At 37.3% G+C, this 19,099-nt stretch overlaps 1 protein-coding gene across 2 annotated transcripts; it reads left to right on the forward strand.

Moving 5' to 3' along the window:
- The first annotated feature begins 11,262 nt into the window (after positions 1 to 11,262).
- Positions 11,263 to 16,769, forward strand: LOC135735689 (uncharacterized methyltransferase YcgJ-like). Of its 2 annotated transcripts, none has more exons than XM_065254184.2 (7): positions 11,263 to 12,022; positions 14,391 to 14,533; positions 14,896 to 15,056; positions 15,365 to 15,578; positions 15,941 to 16,044; positions 16,313 to 16,450; positions 16,577 to 16,769. In XM_065254184.2, the coding sequence occupies exons 2-7, from the start codon at positions 14,423 to 14,425 to the stop codon at positions 16,671 to 16,673; spliced, it is 825 nt and encodes a 274-aa protein (XP_065110256.1). In that variant the 5' UTR covers positions 11,263 to 12,022; positions 14,391 to 14,422; the 3' UTR covers positions 16,674 to 16,769. The 2 variants fall into 2 exon arrangements, with proteins under 2 accessions (XP_065110256.1, XP_065110255.1); XM_065254183.1 differs by lacking the exon at positions 11,263 to 12,022 and adding an exon at positions 13,671 to 13,683.
- Positions 16,770 to 19,099: the final 2,330 nt, after the last annotated feature.

Below are 19,099 nucleotides of genomic sequence, written 5' to 3' on the forward strand. Positions count from 1 at the left end.
TTTAGGGTTAGATTTGGGTGTAGGATTAGGATGAAAACAGCGGTTCTGACTAGATGGGATACATCTATAACCTAAATCTCACAAGATGTTAGGTTTAGGGTTAGATTTGGGATTAGGATGAAAACAGCGGTTCTGGCTAGAGGGGATACAGCTATGGTCTAAATCTCGCAAGATGTTGGGTTTAGGGTTAGATTTTGGATTAGAATGAAAACAGCGTTTTTGGCTAGATGGGATACAGCTACGGCCTAAATCTCAGAATTGGGTTTAGGGTTAGATATGGGTGTAGGATTAGGATGAAAACATCGGTTCTGGCTAGATTGGATACAGCTATGGCCTAAATCTCTCAAGATGTTGGTTTAAGGCTTAAATTTGAGTGTAGGATTAGGATGAAAACAGCGGTTCTGGGTAGATGGGAAACATATACGGCCTAAATCTCACGAGAAATTGGGTTTAGGGTTAGATTTGGGTGTAGGATTAGGATGAAAACAGCGGATCTGGCTAGATGGGAAACATATACGGCCTAAATCTCGCAAAATGTTGGGTTTATGGTTGGATTTGAGGGTAGTATTAGAATGATAACAGAGGTTCAAGCTAGATGGGATACAGCTACGGCCTAAATCTCGAAAGATGTTGTGTTTAGGGTTAGATATGTATGTAGGATTAGGATGAAAACAGTGGTTCTGGCTAGATGGGATACAGCTACGGCCTAAATCTCGCAAGATGTTATGTTTAGGGTTAGGTTTGGGGGTAGGATTAGGATGAAAACAGCAGTTCTGGCTAGATGGGATACGGGTACGGCCTAAATTTCGCAAGATGTTAAGTTTAGGGTTATGTTTGGGGGTAGAATTAGGATGAAAACAGCGGTTCTGGCTAGATGGGATACAGCTACGGCCTAAATTTTGCAAGATGTTGGGTGTAGGATTAGGATAAAACCGCGGTTCTGGGATACAGCTATGGCCTATATCCCGTGAAATGTTAGGTTTATGGTTATATTTTGGGGTAAGATTAGGATAAAACATTTTGGCTGTTGCTGCATCCCTTCTAGCCACAACCATTGCTAGGGGGTTCTAAATGCTTGCTATTTGGTTGCTACAGTAGGTTGTTAAAGGGATAGTTTACCCAAAAATGAAAATACTGTCATCATTTTCTCATCCTCATGTTGTTCTAAACCTGTATGCATGACCTACGTGTACAAAGTTTGCACGGGTCAAAAATCCGGCGGTGCACGTACCCTCGGGTATGTGTAAAAACAGGACTATACTTCTAAGTTAAGAATCTTAAGAAATGTGTTTAATTACTGTTTTGATAACAGTAGTATAATATAGTTATGGTTACTATAATGCCTCTTAAAAATGATCGTTAAAACAATTTTAATATCGCTTTTTCTCAAGCAAATATAATAGATCCTTGGACTGCTTGTTGGAATGGGGGTTAATGCAACACAACATAAAAACATTCCAATCCTAATCACCATCCACAAAGGCAAATGTGCCCTAACAAATAACCAAACACCCACACATCAACACGTGCTGAGGCCCTGCAGTGTCTTGGCCTCCCACACAAAAAAAGCGCTTAGCCATCGTTTTTATTTAAGTGGTGGTGGGCGTGTGCAAAAAAGGAATGAAGGTGGATGCCATGTGGCAGCCATTAAAAATTAATTCGGGCCCCTGAGGTCCCGGACCACCCATCAATCTTTTGATGACCATGGCTGCATCTTACCCTGTGACAGATGCCCTGGAAGTGGACAGGTTGCGTGTGACTTGAATAATCTCCGGGAAAACTGGAGCGCGGTCAGAATGCGGAAGCGGCCGACGGGGCCAGAAGAATGGACGATGAAAGCCATGAAGGAACGCGAGTCTAGACTGAATTGGAACAAATGCTGAGCGGGCAGAGTTTTAATCGATGAGTGTGCATCTGTCACAGTTTCTTCCAAAGGCTTTTGTGTTACTGATGCAAATAAAGAAAATGGTAGTAAGCAGATCTCAAAGCAACAGTTGCTTAAACAGAATGCATTCGGAGGAGCAGGGATGGATCGCCAAAAACAGTTCCCCAAAGTACGTCTATTAGACGTCTTTTAAACATAAAAAAAGGTGCTGGGTTCCTTCAAAACCTGTGCTATTGTGTGTGTTTCTTCCTCTCTGGTTGGTTAAAAGGCAGAGAGTGTCTATATTACAAACTTTTGACTTCTGCTGTGTATATCCTCTTCACCGCATCTTTCAGCCTCTTTCCTGCTTAGCTATCCTACTGTTCACCGCACAGCAATAACACCCCGAGGCAAACTCTAAGCGCACTATAAGCCCGAAACCTTCATTCTTTCCGGGCATCCATTTCCCTCCAGTCGCAGGTTATGTAACCGAGGAGTGGTCGTCATGGCAACCCCTCCACTCCGGTGCCCCAGTGGATGGTTTGATGAGCTGCCAGCAGTAGGGTCACAACTAATGGCATTCCAGCAGTCTGCCATCAGCTATCTGTGCTCCGCGTGTTCCACCGCCACTGATCCAGGAACAGACTGCAAATACTAAACCCCTTAACAAGATCATACTGCTAGATGGAACAGAATCTGCTCTCAGATCAACTTTCACTCAAGGTTTGATCCAAAAGGGGACACCGGAGATTCAACTAGAGGAGGTTTCAACTCAGGAATCCACCAGGTTGGAGAGAGTATGCCTGTAGGAGAGATATCTTTTTATTCTTTCAGTCGTTTCTTTTAGACTAAAATGAGATGAAATGCATAACCAATGGACACTTGTGACAGTGAAAATTCTCAGCTCTGTTGGTAGAGCAAAGGTTGTGGGTTCGATTCCCAGGTAGCACACATACTGATGTACTTTGGATAAAAGTGCCAAATGCATGAATGTAAAAAGTAAATGGAATCTCCTTCAGAAGAGATGTCACAAATTCTTTAAAGGTGACATAGAGTGATTGAACGGGGTATTTATCCTTGTTCTGTGATGTGACATGTAGACAAAATTTTTTTTTGTTTGGGTCTGTAATGCCTTAGAAGCTTCCTAAAACCTCTCTCAGATAGCTCTATTAGGGTGGGGGATTTTAAACAAGTGGTTTTGCACCTATTTGGCTCCCCCTACTGGCTTAACTTGCAATCTCATTACTGATTGGCTGACTTTGCTGCCACTCAAAAAATGTAGGCAATTATTTTAAAGTGGAGGGGCAGTGAGATGCCTGTGATGTCATAAGCATCAGTTTTTCAGATTGGGCCGTTTTCTGGCTGACATTTCTAAAAGAGGAATTTCTATGAGACTGAGATGTTAAGCATGTCTAGCACTTTTGTATGTTTGTGAATGCGGGTAGACTACCATTATTCAACAAAGACAAGGTAAAGATGTTTTTTTTCATTCTCTGTCCCCTTTAATAATTTAATGATTTTGTATAATGCATACTAATTTTATAGCTTTTTTCTCTTACTGAATGTCAGCGATTGTCTAATTTGTTTTCTATGTTTATGTCCCCCTCAGGAATAGGAGAAACACCTGAGACAACGTTGATACTTAAACGAAACTAAGCTATAAAAGAGCAAACTCCAAGCAATAAAATTTCTTCTGGGTAAGAGCGCATTAAATATTGATGATCACCTCAGACTTCAACGTGTGGGTCAATAGGAGTGACACTATATAGCAAAAGATCATCAATGCGCATTTACATGTTGGTACAGTGTCCTTAAAGAATGTCAGGCTAGAAAATCAATGAAACGGATGCCATTTGAATTGCATTTTAAAAGGTAAAATAAGGACATGGAGTTTTAAGTGACAATTTATTATATTGTTTGGTGTAACATAACACAATAAGTTGTATTTCCACAAGAAGAAAATACAGCTTGCAAAAAATGTCCCAAGCTGTCAATGGGGCAGTACCCTAATATGTACCGTTGAGTTACTAATATGCACTTTGGGTACCAATATGTACCTCTAAGGTACTAATGTGACCTTTTTTGACAGTATATTAGGACCATTATGACATTCCACGTCACATACACAAACACATTTCAATTTACGGTGATGTAAAAAATCATTGTCATTTTTAAAAAAATATATGGATTATACAGCAAAGTAAATGCATTACAATAATGATAATTTCAGAGGAAAATTTAATCAAATTAAATTTTTTTCAAAGCAACACAAAATAATGTTAGTATTTGGAGTAGAAATGTGCCATGTGGACATATGCTATTCTCGAGTGCATCTCACAAAGATGAGTTTTTTAACCAGGTTACAGATCCAAACCCAAGATTTATTCCTTGCTCGGCAAATCCATTTGCTTTTATCATTGCACGTCGACAAAGGCGGTGATCAAAGGTTTTCATTAAGACAGTAATGCCGAAGGAGCGCAGGCGCAGGTCAGTGCTTTTGAAAAATATATGTTTAACCCCGTTACCATCACTGGCTGTGAATGCATTAAACATTAGGCCTGATTTATTAGGCACCTGCTTCTGCTGAAGGGAAAGATCCGCCCCTCTATACGCAGGCAGAATGAACAGAAAAGAATGAGTGCAAATCAATGCAAAATCAATTTATCTTATTTCACACAAGGCTGCCTCTTAGGGATTAGACGCAGGAAACTAAATAGATCAACATTAGGGAAAGAAAAACAGCTTTTTATGATACAGTGCTTGTAAATAATAAACATTTCTGAAAGATTACAATCAAAAATGTGTTTGTAGTCTAGCATGGTGCGCGTTTTGGAATACTGATCGGATTTTTATTTCTTCTGGTTGTTTGTTAAATGCCGGGGTTGGAAATTCTGGAAAATTATATATTGGCTCCCTTGCAATTCCAGTGCAGTGCACTCTCAGAAAAAAAGGTACAAAAGTTGTCACTGGATTGGTTCCTTTTAAAAAGGTCCTAATATGTACTATTTTGGTACAGATATGTGCCTTTGAGGTACCCGTATGTACCTTTTAGGTACTTAAGTGTAATTTTTGAAAAGGCACCATGCTAGTGACCTTCTTGTACCTTTTATCTGAGAGTGTGGAATAGGAATTATATTGGCCACGCATTACAAGGAATAAAGGATGAGACATTTTCTGAATTGCAACTCAAGAAAGTTCAACACAGGCAAACAATAGGAAAATTTTATATTAAAAAAATGCTGGGTTATTTTCAACCCAGTGTTGGGTCAAAAAGGGACGAGCCCAGCAGCTGGGTTGAAATTAACCCAGAAATTGTTTATATTTGACCCAACAATTGGTTAAAACAACCCAGCATTTTGGGTTGAAACAACCCAGCATGAGTAAATATGCTGGCCGATTTGCTGGAAAAATGAGTCGGCATGCACACAGTGTCGATTTTGGTAGAAATTGAGGTTTGAGGCACTTAAAAATAAGTGCATTAAGCCCTCATCTAGTGATCCCAATGCTCTAAATAGTCATTAACCATCTAAAATTATCTTTATTTGTACATTTTCTGAGATGTGTCCATCCACATGCGGGTGTCATTTTCTTTTTATTTAAAAAAATGCAGGAATTAGAAAATAGAGTGCTGGACTTGCTTGGTTAAAATAGTTAAGACAGATAAAGTTCAGGACATGATTGGTGTTAAAAGAGTTATTAAGAGCGATAAGAATTTAAAACAATCTTCCTCGCTCTGACTGACAGATCTGAAGCATGCACACATCAGAAGTTTTTTTAATAGAAAATGTAAAAATATAAATAACTTATTTTTGAAAATGTGCTCATTCCAACTTATTTTGCCAGCACGGGTCACAAATATATATTTTTTAATTTATGAAGGGATAGTTTACTCAAAAATGAAATTTGTCTCATCATTTACTCAGTCTTATGTTATTACAAACCTGTATACATTTCTTTGTTCAGATGAACCCGAAGGAAAATATTTTGAGGAATGTTTGTGACCAAGCCGTTTGTGAGCCCCATTCACTTCCATAGTAGGATAAAAGAATACTATGGAAGTGAATGGGGCTCACAAACAGTTTGATTATGTTTGAAAAGTTTGAATATCTTGCTTTGTTTTCATCAGAACAAAGAAATTTATGGAGGTTTTTAACAACATGAGAGTTGACAGAATGTTCATTTTTTGAGCATCAATATTAATTAGTGTTGTAGTTCTCGAGACCGGTCTCGTCTTGGAAACGACCAATTTTTTACTCGGTCTCGTCTCGGTCTCAGACAAAGAGGACTCGGAATTTTACTTCAAGACCGGTCAAGATCACAACTGATGGCACATTGCAAATTAATTTTTTTATTATTAATTTTATGCAGTTCATTCAGGTATGGCATATGATGTTGGCATTGTTTAAGCATAATTTAGGTTTCTCCCAATGACAATTTTTCAAATTTTATTACTAAAAACACCTGCATTGTGTTAAGTGGATGGCAAGCCATGGAAAGACAGTTCAGATTAAATGGTTTAGTTGATTTCAGCTCTTTAGTGTTTGTTCACTTTTATTTGCTTATAGACAAAGATAAATTCCCACATATCTGCAATGCCTTTGTTTATTTTATCAACTTCTCTGATGGCATACACACACACACGCACGCACACGCACGCACACGCACGCACGCACACACACGCACGCGCACACACACAGACAAGAAGCGCCTAATCATTTGCATATTCCACATTTTTTCATAAGTGTTTTAATGCAGTGACTTGCACTTTACTTGGTCTCAGCCTGTCTTGGTCTTGACTTGGTCTCGACCCTTTAAAGACTTGGTCTTGTCTCGGTCTCAGCCTGTCTCGGTCTTGGTCAAGACTTGGTCTCGGTTAGGTGGTCTTGACTACAACACTAATATTAATGTAAGGAAAATATTTTTGAAAAAGCTCCATATAAACTCCAAAAAAGGCAGTTTTTTTCAACCAAGTGTTGGGTCTAAAAGGGACAAACTTAACCTATTGGGTTGTATTTTACAACCCAGTTTCACGTAAAAAAAAAATTCGTGAAATTCCGTGTTTTTTCGTGATCGTATAACGAATTTCTGTTTTCGAGTGATTATCACATATTGATTACTTAACTGTTTTGTCCTATTTTCTTACCATTGTCACTTCGGTTTAGGGTTAGATTTACATAAAATGACATCCTTACCCAAACCCACGTGTAATCCTAACGCCAGGCCACATATAAAAAATAAATCAGAAAAAATAGTATAAACCAATACACAAAGTGACATTCTAAAGCAAACACCAAATCTAACCCTAAACCGAAGCGAAGATGGTTTGAAAATAGGAAAAAGCAGTTGAGAACCAATACTTGATAATCACAAGACAACAGAAATTTGTTATACATTCACAAAAAAAGAATCCACAATTGATGTGACTATTTCACAAACCTCCGTAAGACTATGTAGCCATCATTTTAACCAATGCTGGGTTGTATTAATCGAAAATGCTGGGTTGTTTTAACCTGTTGTTGGGTCAAATATACAAATCTTCTAGGTTATTTTAACCCAGCGTCTGGGTTTGTCCCTTTTTGACCCAACACTGAGTTAAAAAATAACCCAGCATTTTTTTGAGTGTGTTTATGGGCCATTCCAAAGTTTTAATTAATTTTAAAGGCATTCTGAATGATGTGCAACCCTTGCTTATGTACTTATGCATATATTTCTTTTAAAAGGTCACCGTTCTCTGCAGTGCTCATCAGTTTAAAAGTGTGCAAAAATCATTGAGATTTCGTCAATCAAAACCCTAATATGATTGAATGAACACTCAGCCTCTCAATCAAGGAATGATGCAGATGTCTCATTCCCCCGTCTCTAAATGACATTGATCTATACCATTGCATCTCATCTAATTGTCATTACGGGGTGTTGGGCAGTAATTAAAAAAAAAAGCTTAAATGTTGCAGGATACCATTTTCTTTACCCAAAGACACGTGCACGTGCATCTCTAGAGTCAGTCATACTAACAGGGTCAGATTTAGGGGTCGGTCAGGCACGCTTTAAGGTGACGGCAAATGAGAATCGGGAGGAATTTGCAGCGAGGTTTAAATCAGAACATAATGGTTGGGATGACAGCGGTGAGACAAGCATTGACAAAGCCACATTAATCAAAGCAACCACAACTGCACACTAATCGTTATCCTCATTTACCTGCAAATGGCTGATTCAGGATTTATATTTGAACCCAAACCGGCCTTAATCGCATTTTCCTTTAATCAATTGCATTTAAAGAGATGATGAGTAATTTGTTTAATAATCTAAGACCCGTAATTATACTGGGTTATCTCAAAGTTAAAACGCCCAACAAACGCAGGCGCGCACAGAATTTTCTTCTCTCTCATTTATATCCCTCATGGGTGTCGTGGATGGATGCCATTATGAATAAAAGCAATGTTAGCATCTCACTCGCACCAATTATTATCAAGTTTCACAGTGCAATTAGATGAGATCGCGTCATTAACATTATAGCGATATAGACTTTGGGATTTTTGTGCTTCAAGATATCTCAAGATGACAAGTATTCATTTTTGCATACTTGGATAGATATATTAATACACCCGTAGCAACAACCATGGGAATGTCAGGACATCCGCACCCATTAGTTCAGATAATAATGTGAAAAGTATACTTAAATCATGCAAATAATTTTAATAAAAAGTTAATGTATTATTATTATTATAGTTTGCTATACTTTGTCTGAAGTTTTGACAACTAAGAGCCTGGAGTATAATAATTGAAGTGTACGTACACGCATAGTTCAATGCACAGCCTTGCAAAGTATAGTTCATTTGACACGTACGTGTACACAGACATACGATGCGCAATGTAAATGTGCGACAAAATGCAATGCGTCTCTTGGGCTACATACTGATAATTACATTTTCAATGTATGCAGGGTTTCAAAAACCTGCTGGTCGAAAATTGCTTTACACGCACTGTACATGGACCCTTGCGTACATTTAAAAAAAGACCATACTTTGACCTTTAAACATGAAATTAAAGGGATAGTTCACCCAAAAATAAAAATGTTCTCATCATTGTTACAAACCTGTTTAAATTTCTTTGTTTTGATGAACATGAAGGAAGATATTTTGAGGAATGTTTGTAACCAAACTGTTCAAGAGTAATTTTTTCCTACTATGGAAGTGAATGAGGCAGTAATTTATTCATGCTTTAAGGCCTGAAGGCCTGTTTTTCCACCAAAAAATCCTGTCCACACATGCTCGGTTTAAAAGAAATCTCCGTCCTCATGAAAAAGCAAAAACAAGCTATCAAGCAATGTCAAGAGCATGCCACACCAGCAGGTGGCGATTTAACCCAAATCTTAAAGCCACCTTGGCCAATCAGAAGCCTAACAAAAGTGATGTCGCAAGGCAAAAACACTGGTTTTACTGTCTACATGACAATACTGCAACCAGCGTTTCTTAAAATCCTCACCCTGGCAGGGGTTTTCAAAAATGTTATGAATACTGCGTTTTCATGTGGATGAACTTAATAGTTATAAAAATACCCTTGTCAGTATGGACTAGGTCTAAAACAGCTTGCAAATAACTCTACACCCTTGCCTTATTTAGTATATGCAGATATATGAATATGCAAATTAGTCCTGCGTCTACTCAATTGCACAATTCGGACCCTAGATATGAATATTCGAATTAGCCCCCCCCACTCTTTCGCACCACCTCAGACCATAGATATATATGTAAATAGATGTTACATTCAGAAGTTTCAGACACATAACTGTTAAGTCCGGTTTCACACAATGCATACGTGAACTGCGTGTTTGCGGCACTAATTATTTTTAGTGCTGATGTTAACAGGTTAGAGCACTCATGCTGCACATGAGCATCACTGAAGTAAAGCTAAAGCAGATGGGCTGCCGAGTCTTTGCGGCATCAATACATAAAGGGCGATTTATAGTCGTGCGTAGGTCCTACGGCGTAGCAGCGACGGCGTAGGTTCCGCGTCGGTTTTCATTTATACTTGTGCGTCGCCGTCCGCGTCAACGTGCAAAGACACGCGAAACCGCTGGTTGGCAGTAATCACGCGTGTAACCACAGTAGCAGCAGAAGTCGTCACAGAAGAAGAAGCTAAGCAAGTTAACCCACAATTGAAGAAGAAATAGCAACTTGTTGTGTATAATTTGAGAAGACCAGCAATGATGGAAGTAAATAAACAGCGACTTATGTTTCAGTTTGAGTTAAATCACTCCTCAACTTGGCTCATCTTTGTTTTCACCGTCTCAAACGGAAATACCTATGACGCAGTTTTTTTACCTGACGGTAGGGGTTTTGGTGGACCAATCACAGCGCTTACGGTCCGTGTAGAGCCGACGCGCTGTTAGAAATTTTGTGAGGTGCGCGTCAGGCTACGCAGAGCTACGCACAGGCTACGGATAGCCTACGCCGTAGCTACGCCGTAGGACCTACGCACGACTATAAATCGCCCTTAATATGTATGTGTCGAACTACTGATTCCAGGTTTGCCAAGGTTTCACAGCAAAACCCATCTAATTTCTACTCAAAACTAGCCGACTCACATTTCGGGGGGGGGATCTCTGGTAAAAATCGCTTACCGGGAATAAAATAGTTTTTTTGCAGGATTCATTTGTTAAAATGCGCATTACATACTGTAGAAACAACAATCAAAACTTAATTTTCACTACAGGGGGGATGTTTTAATTTAGTAACTGCTTTTCAGCAATGAAATAGATGCACATTACAATGTTATTTTGTGTATTTGGTATAATACAATGTATTTGCGTGGTTTATGGTTAAAAAAGCACATTATTTTCCACATACTGTACATTTTTGTAGCTACATATTTCATTATTTTCCTTAAAAGCACTGATGACGTACAAAATTGCTGTGCTCCTCATTGGCCACCTAATCTGTATGTTGTGATTGGCTTGAATACCGTCAGCCTGACATGTGACGCTACTTACCATGTTTGAAAGATTCGGTTACAATGCAATGCTAACAGGAGTTAACTTACAGGCTGTGAGTCAGATGTGGGAGGAATTATGATAATGTCGGTCTTTACTACATTGCCAATCCCAGAAAGTAAATTGTTGCCTACAATCCGTGTGTTTGTTGTAGTTCAAGAAAAAAGATCTACGTTGGAGACGATAACTCGCGTCGTCGTTTATTTTAAAATTTGTACCTATCGTTACCGTACTAATACACACTTACACACCAAAGGAAATCTAAAACCGTGAATCGGACCATAGGGGCTTTTAAATTTAGAGATTAGTTGAAATGTATTAAACCTAAAAATTACACTACTTACAGTAACATTTGTTCTAGTGCGGTTCCAACTGCTTTAATCAAAGTTATTGTTTTACATTAACCAAAGCCAAACCACAACAGATGTTTTTTTTCCTACAGGCGAAGTTTACCATCGATTGTTGTTTTGTGATGTTGACGGTATGCAATCTCTTTCAAACTTCAATTTGAAAGAAGCTGCTGTCTTGATGCAAGGTCTGATGACTCATGAAACAAAGACTCTTTGTTATTCGAAGGCCAATGATCTTACATTTAGGAATGTAATGAATAAGATAAAGCTAGCGTCTGTATTATTCATCTTTACTTGCAGTTATACTTGGTACACTAAATATTTTGTCTGCTTCTCCTCCATTTCTGTATCTTCCTCTTTAAGTAGACACCCAAGTCATTGTCCTGACTAAGAAAGATCTAGTGAACTAATCTACAACTTAAATCTGAAGGAACATTTTATGGATAATAGTTGGATCTATCAATCCATCTATTATTTTTGTCTTTCTATACACAAGTCTTTCTCTGTCAGGTTTAGCTGTAAAGAGCGATGTGATAAGCGATGATTGATTTTATCCGCAGATCCACGCAGTGCTGAAGTACACAGGTCCAGGCATCTGCCCTGACACCTATAAACCCATCTAAACACAGGCCCGTTCGATTGATTTGTGTACGGAGCAGACGTGCGACCAATGAATAATTAAAACCCTTAAAGCCGTGCGGCTCGGGGAATTGGCTGCTCGACCACCGGCTTCTTGACTTATTGACGGTCTAGCAGCTGTCACGTCAAGAGTCGGCCTACTGATGATTTGACAGCCAAACACAAGTCATCAGAGACTTAGTAAGTGGGAGGAGCTAATGTTGTTTAGCCAATAAGCTTGCGTGAAATTTAATCTGGTTCAACTATTGTTGCCTTGAACAGATTGTTTGTGACACATTGATTTGATGGAGAATCAAATCAGATCAGTCAATCTGCAATGTACTGTAAGTCAAAAGACAATAGATACTGTATAACAGAATATATTTCAATGAATGCATTTTAAAACAAAATTAATATATGTACGTATTTAAAGCATATACTATGTTTTTTTTTGTCTTGTGTTTCTGTGGGCATGGGTTCAATTTTAGGAAGAACACATACTGATAAAAATGTATACACTGTAAAATATTTTGCATTTGTGAAATGTAAATGTAATGTCTTCATATTTAAAAAATGTAAAAATTCAAACGCAACGCAGAATTGCATGTTTCCCTGTTGGGGTTCAGTGATGTTGCATTTAAAATGAAATGCAAGATGTTTATTTACAGCTGTATGTTTCTGTATATGTGCTAGCACCTTAAAGATCGCAAATGGCACAATTAACACCCATTGCCAACAGCTGAACCGGTTCAACTGTCTTATAGCACCACCTGCTGCTCGCTGCCTCTTTTCACCAGAGGCACTCAGTACATGAAACAAGACTGGGGCTAGTTGTCACACTTTTTTTAGTTTCTTAGTCATTTTTATGTCAACACATAACTTAAAGCCTGACTACAAAAAAAACTAGGTACACCAATATGAAAAAATTAACAGTTGACCACAGCAGTTCTTGTTGTGAGGCAAGTGTGGGGCAAGTTGTCACAATAGGACTCCTGTTTATTATTAGCACTGATTTAAAACAACATCTTTCATCATTAACATAAACACACTTATTGATAAAAAATAAAAGGATAAAAACGTCTCCATACCTTACAAAAATGAATCATGTTTTTCTTGTGGTAACCATGATTTTTTGGTGTATTGATTAATTACCATTGGCAAAACCATGCAGGGTCTTACTACAGTAAACATGGTTCATTCATTGTTTATGTAGCAAAACCATGGTTATTTTGTGCTTACTATAGTAACTATGTTTTTTTTTTGTATGTTTAACTGTATTTAAACCATTGTACATTTTCGTAAGGGTGCAGTGGCGTCCAGTGACTTCTTTTGCGAGGGCGCACAATGCGAAGCTGGTCACAATATATATTTAGCCCCTCATGTGTGCGGCTCACCATGTCAAAATATGGGTGATTCTCGCAAAATTAGTCTTATAAAAAAGTAAATGCAAAGTAAGAGTATCAAATATTACAAACATCTCTTCATGTACTATTTTGCACATGATTTCAAATGACATCATACAAACCAATTTTTTTTTCCACATTTAAGGGGAACATTTTCATTACCGCAACGTGTCCATGACTGGATTTGGGTTCTTGGAAATATTGATAATTAAAAATCTAAATAATAAAAAGCTTCGGCGCATGTTAAACTATAAACATTTACAGTAAAGAAACATGTGGTATTTGGTGATCATTGCTAAATGTAGAGACAATAATAAGGAATATAAATGTGTCCAAAACCAATTTTCTCATCCTCCGCAACAATTTTCAATCATTGTTTAAGCCCTCAAGAAACTAACATTTTAAAAAAAAGTTGTTGTAAGGGACATAATTGACTGTGACACTCAAGATGGCTACCAGGTAAGCAGTTCTTATTTTTTCTCTCCAGATAAAAGTTGCAATTTTTTTGTCATAGTACCTAGACAACTTTTTCGTTATCATTACCGAAACATGAGTTTGTAAATGCATATATTTAATGTAATATCATGTTGCGGTAATGATAATTTTGATAATGATAATCTAAAAAATGTAAATAATTCTATAGGAAATATTTTTAAATCCTCTAAAAAGAATGGTTATAGTAAGTTCAGACCTTAATCTTATATGTGCAAAAAAAGGCATGTATTTTTTGATGCACGTGGGTTCACTCTGAACACTTATTTTCATATTCATATTTTGAATTTGCTCCCTGCCCTGTTTGGATGTAACTTGTCCTAATATCAGTGTGACAACATGCCCCTGACATTTGAAAGGAGATTTGAAGTATAAAGATATGCTTGTGTAATTTCGACAGTCAGTTTAAAGATGATCTATGAAAGAGAATATAGGCCTTGCTAGGTGCTTGCTGGTGTTCTGAGCGGTTTATTGGTGTAGTTTTCTGGATGTTTGCTATAGCAGGTGCTTGCTTGACAGATTTGTCACAGTAGCTATTGACACAAAGTAAACAAACAATAAAAGTTTATTTTCAGGTAGAGGCACACGTGACATGCAGTTGAGCCGGTTGTATTAATGAATAACTCTATAGGGGAAGACTGCTGAAAGGTCGCTGTGTAAACTTTGACTTACAGGTTTTGACTTACACAGACTGTTTAAAAGGAAAATGGCTCAGAGGCATTTCGAAGGAGAAGCACTCGCTAAATCTTACCAGTGCTACCGGGTGTCTCCACCTCAGGACCTTATAGATGAAGTGTTGAACTACCTTCGAAAAACAGTATGATAATCTCCTCTGTGTTTCTGTTTGTGTTTGGAAATGTTTGAATGCATGTAAATACTTTTTAATAATGTTTTATTAAGGTGTCCATTATGCAAAAGTGCAATGCTACACACATTTAGCATGCAATGTTTGTCTTTTAAAAGGGTTTCTATTTGACTATGCACAAGTCCAACATGTATACATATTTACAGTTTTCATACTACGTTTTCTTGAAATATTTAAAGTATGCATGTACACTTTAAAAAATGCTTTTTTAACTCAGTTCCCGGTTACCAACGGACAAACCCAATCATTGGGTTAAATCACAATTCTTACGTACGGCACTGAAACAAACATGACCTGTGTGTCGTTGTGAACAGATACAGGGTTATCTGGATCTAGCCGTGGATGTCGGCTGTGGATCCGGTCAGGGTACCGAGCTGTTAGCCCCTCACTTTCTCACAGTGGTCGGGATAGACGTCAGTCCAGCTCAACTAAAGATAGCTGACGCTGATGAACATGCTCCAAATGTTTCTTACAGGTTTAAAACAACCCTTTATTCCCCATTCCTCATTAATATTGTGTAATTCAAATTTAAAATACTTTAAAATATTAATAGTGTGAGCATTGCATTTAGCAAACGCTTTTGTACATTGCATTAGCAAATAAAAGTCATGGGTTCAATCCAGTATAGCCATCCTGTATAGCTTGAATGCACCACAAGTCATTTTGAATAAAAGTATTTGCCTTATGTATAAAATGTAATTGTAAAAATACATGGGCATGTCTCGTGATATTCATTCAACACTGTCATGGAAAATCGATATTTGTTTGTGTCTGTTCCATTAGAGAGAGTCCTGCAGAGGATTTGCCCTTTGAGGACGAGTCAGCTGACTTGGTTACGTCCATGACGGCCGCTCACTGGTTTGACCATCCACGTTTTCTGAAAGAGGCCGACCGAATTTTAAAGCCGGGTGGCTGTCTAGCTCTGCTTAGCTACACTTTGGATTTTGAGCTGGAATATGAAGATCGATCCCCTAAACTTAATGAAATCTGTCAAGAGGTTAAAAACCCTTATTATTAGAGACAGAGGTGGTTTGAAGCGAATTATATACAATTTATAGAATTATAGACCGTATCAATAATGATGGTGTTTTAAATACTGTAGATTTATGATTTTATAAGATTGTGTTTTTATTTTTAATTCATTTGTGAATTGTTTTGTTTATACAGTAACACAACAAGGTTGCATTTGTCTATTAACATTTAAAGTGGATTAAAACCTTTCATAAAAGTTGCCTGCAATATCCAATACCCGTTCTTGTCTTATAGGACAACTTTGATCAACTTTTTTTCCACTTCAAATGTTGACTAGTATAGTATTTGTTTATCTCACTTTAAAGTGTTACCATTTGCACTTTACAGTACTATGCGGCCCTGCACCCTTACCGAAAAGCTTTCATTGGATCCAGTTCTCTGCAAGTGTACAAGAAGATCTATGACATGGTTTCCTATAAAGATAAAGAGTGGTAAGTATGGATTTTGGATATAGGATACTTGACATTATCAGGTCAGTGTATCATGCCTGTAAAATACATTTCTGCTTGATCTCATGAAAACTGTCAAGAAATATGCAGCTTATTTCTCTACAAACACAGAGATTTGCCAATGAATGTATTTACATACTTGCATTGTAAACACTGTAAACTATGTTGTAAAATACTATATTTTTGTGCAGTAATATTTGTTTTCATATATACATATTCACTTTTTAATGATCATTTGATTTTTATACAGGCATGAATGTCGGAGGAGCCGAGTACGTATGCCACTATCGAGCTTTATTGGTTTGGTTGAAACGTTTGCCACATATCAAGATTTTTATGAAAATGATCCTGATGAAGCCCGGAGACTGTCTAAGACCACCACAGAGAGGTACGTTGCATTATAAACAATGTATTTATTATATATTATAGTGTATGTATTTTGGTTTGGTAAAAGTAAAGCATGCACAAAAGCTAAAACCAAAGCGGATATTCAGTTGAAACTTTTCTTTTTCAGATTGATGGAAGCAATGGGGGCTTCAACCCCTGACACAGAAGTGATGGTTGTGGTGAAATACTTTTATATTTTGGCATCTAAACCACAGGAATCCTAGCATTTTACTATATTAAAGTCACAGACTCTCCAGTTCTCAATATGTTGATAATCTGTGCTGTATTTTAGTAAATAAAAACTTACACAAAACTTTTAATTTAAGCTATGAAATAATTTGTCAAGGTGCTCTTTTTATTTCTTATACACAATTTCTGAACCTGTGGGCCTTTTCTCTGTACTCTACTACACACAAAGCCACACATCACACAACATACAAAACATCACACAGACTTTTTAAATGCCACGTTCTTTCTAATCCCATTTTTTAAACTCTAGTTAGTGTGTAATGTTGCTATAATAGCATAAATAATACCTGTAAAATGATAAAGCTCAAAATTCACTGCCAGGCGATATATTTTCTTTAACAGAATTCCTCTTTTAAAGCATACAGCAAATGGCCGGTTTGGACTACAGCTCTCTACTTCCTGCTTTAATGACATCACTAGAACAGTTTTTTGACTTAACTCCGCCCACAGGAATACGTCAGTCGCCAGCTAACACAAGCTAAGCTGCTGTCGAATCACAACACACTAAACAAACTACACAATCAGAACTTGATACGTACTTTCAACCTGATCTCACGAATTTCTGTGGCATATAGTCACAAAATTTTTGCTCATTTTTTACGTGGCATTCTCACGGATCTCCGCATTTTTCCGTAGCCCTGCCACGGACTTTGTTTTCTGTGGCATTCTCACGGATTGGTTACTCAACTGTTTTGTCCTATTTTCTTACCATTGTCACTTTGGTTTAGGGTTCCTAGCAATGATAGCGAAGCATTGGAGCTCACATCATCCTTCTTTGGTCAGTTACTGGATTGAACGGTATATAATCTGACTTCAATTTATAAATTATCAATATTCTGATCATAATTTATGTATTTTACCATTGTTATATTTTTATTATCTGAAGCTGGTGAATGCTTTATTCTGATTGATTGAGAATTGTTCCACGGGTTTGCATTATTTTTCAATAAATGCACATCTGACTTGTCAAATGTCTTTAAATCACCAAAAGCAAAATCGGGTTCTTTAAATGATTTGAAAATAATGCACACCCATGGTGTAACGGCAACCGTGTCATAACTCCTATTCAAACACACCATCCAGTATATTTGTGAAAACATCATTAAAGGAATAAACAAGTTTAAAATAAATAAACATTAGCTATTTATTTTGCCAGGCAGGGAACACTTTAATAAATCATTCTGTTATTCAAATTCATCATTTAAAAGTATTAAGCATTCTTAACAAATTAACTAAAAAGATTAGCATAGAAAATAAAAGTCACATGAGTGGTTTCCTGTAAGGGCGTATCCTAATCTCAGACCAAAATGCATGTTTGTGCAGCCTAAATTAATAAGACCTCATACTGAGATATCTTAACATATATCAGTTTTGCCTCAAGATGCACACCAGTAATGTTTGTAAAAATAACTTGTCCTAATATAGGGCCTAGTCCTGGATTAATCTAAACCCTGAAACTGCCCCACAGAGTCAAATTCATACAATGTAGACACACAGGGAAGTTTTGAACAGTTGCTTCCTTATTGGCAATAATGTACGGTACATACTGTACCAAGTAGTATGGGAAGGTCTGATTACAGATTTCTGTCACCAACACAGACAAGACAAAGAATCTAGTCTGGCCAGCTTCAGTTTCAGTTGACCTTAGGGAATTTAGTTTTTAAAACTTTGGTACACTTTTGGTACACTTTACATTAGACCATTTTACCCATCACACCATGACCTTTAAAATGATACTGCACATATAAAATATAAAATTGTAATTCCAGAAAAACATATTATATACATAAGATCATATACTTTCAATCATGTGAGCCTGAGGCTGAGAGGAAGGTTTATTGGGAAATAATTTGTGAGGAAGGGATAAAGGGATTGAATGCATGTTAACAACCCCACCTGAGTGTTGAATGCAGATTAACCGGCACCACCCGAGGTTTAATTGCTTAACAGTACATTTAATGTATTGTTTTCTTCCTATTTTGAAATGCTTGTCGCTTGGAGTTGCGACAGATTTGGGGTTTGGAATAGGATGTACTTTTACGTGTTGTTTTCTACATGTTTTTCTTCTGCATTAAAAAATTTTCTCACCTAGAGTTGGGGTTTGGGTTAGGATGTCTAAAAATGTAAAAGAAAGTGATTTTAACCCGAACCCCAAGCAACAATGGTAAGAAAATAGGAAAAAAAACATAAAATTAAAAGAAAAAGAAAGTCGTGCAAACAACACAAACAACTATTTATAGAAATTTGTGCGAGTGACACAAACAAAAAAAAAACATTCAAGCTCAAGGCACAAAATAAAGCTGAATTTTGTGCCATGGACACAAATAAATTAATCAATTTTTTGTGACTATAACACGGCTTTCTGTGAGATCAGTCTGTTCAATGCATAAGCTATTCACAG

The sequence above is a fragment of the Paramisgurnus dabryanus genome, chromosome 4 (assembly GCF_030506205.2).
Source record: "Paramisgurnus dabryanus chromosome 4, PD_genome_1.1, whole genome shotgun sequence".
NCBI classification, from domain to species: Eukaryota; Metazoa; Chordata; class Actinopteri; order Cypriniformes; family Cobitidae; genus Paramisgurnus; species Paramisgurnus dabryanus.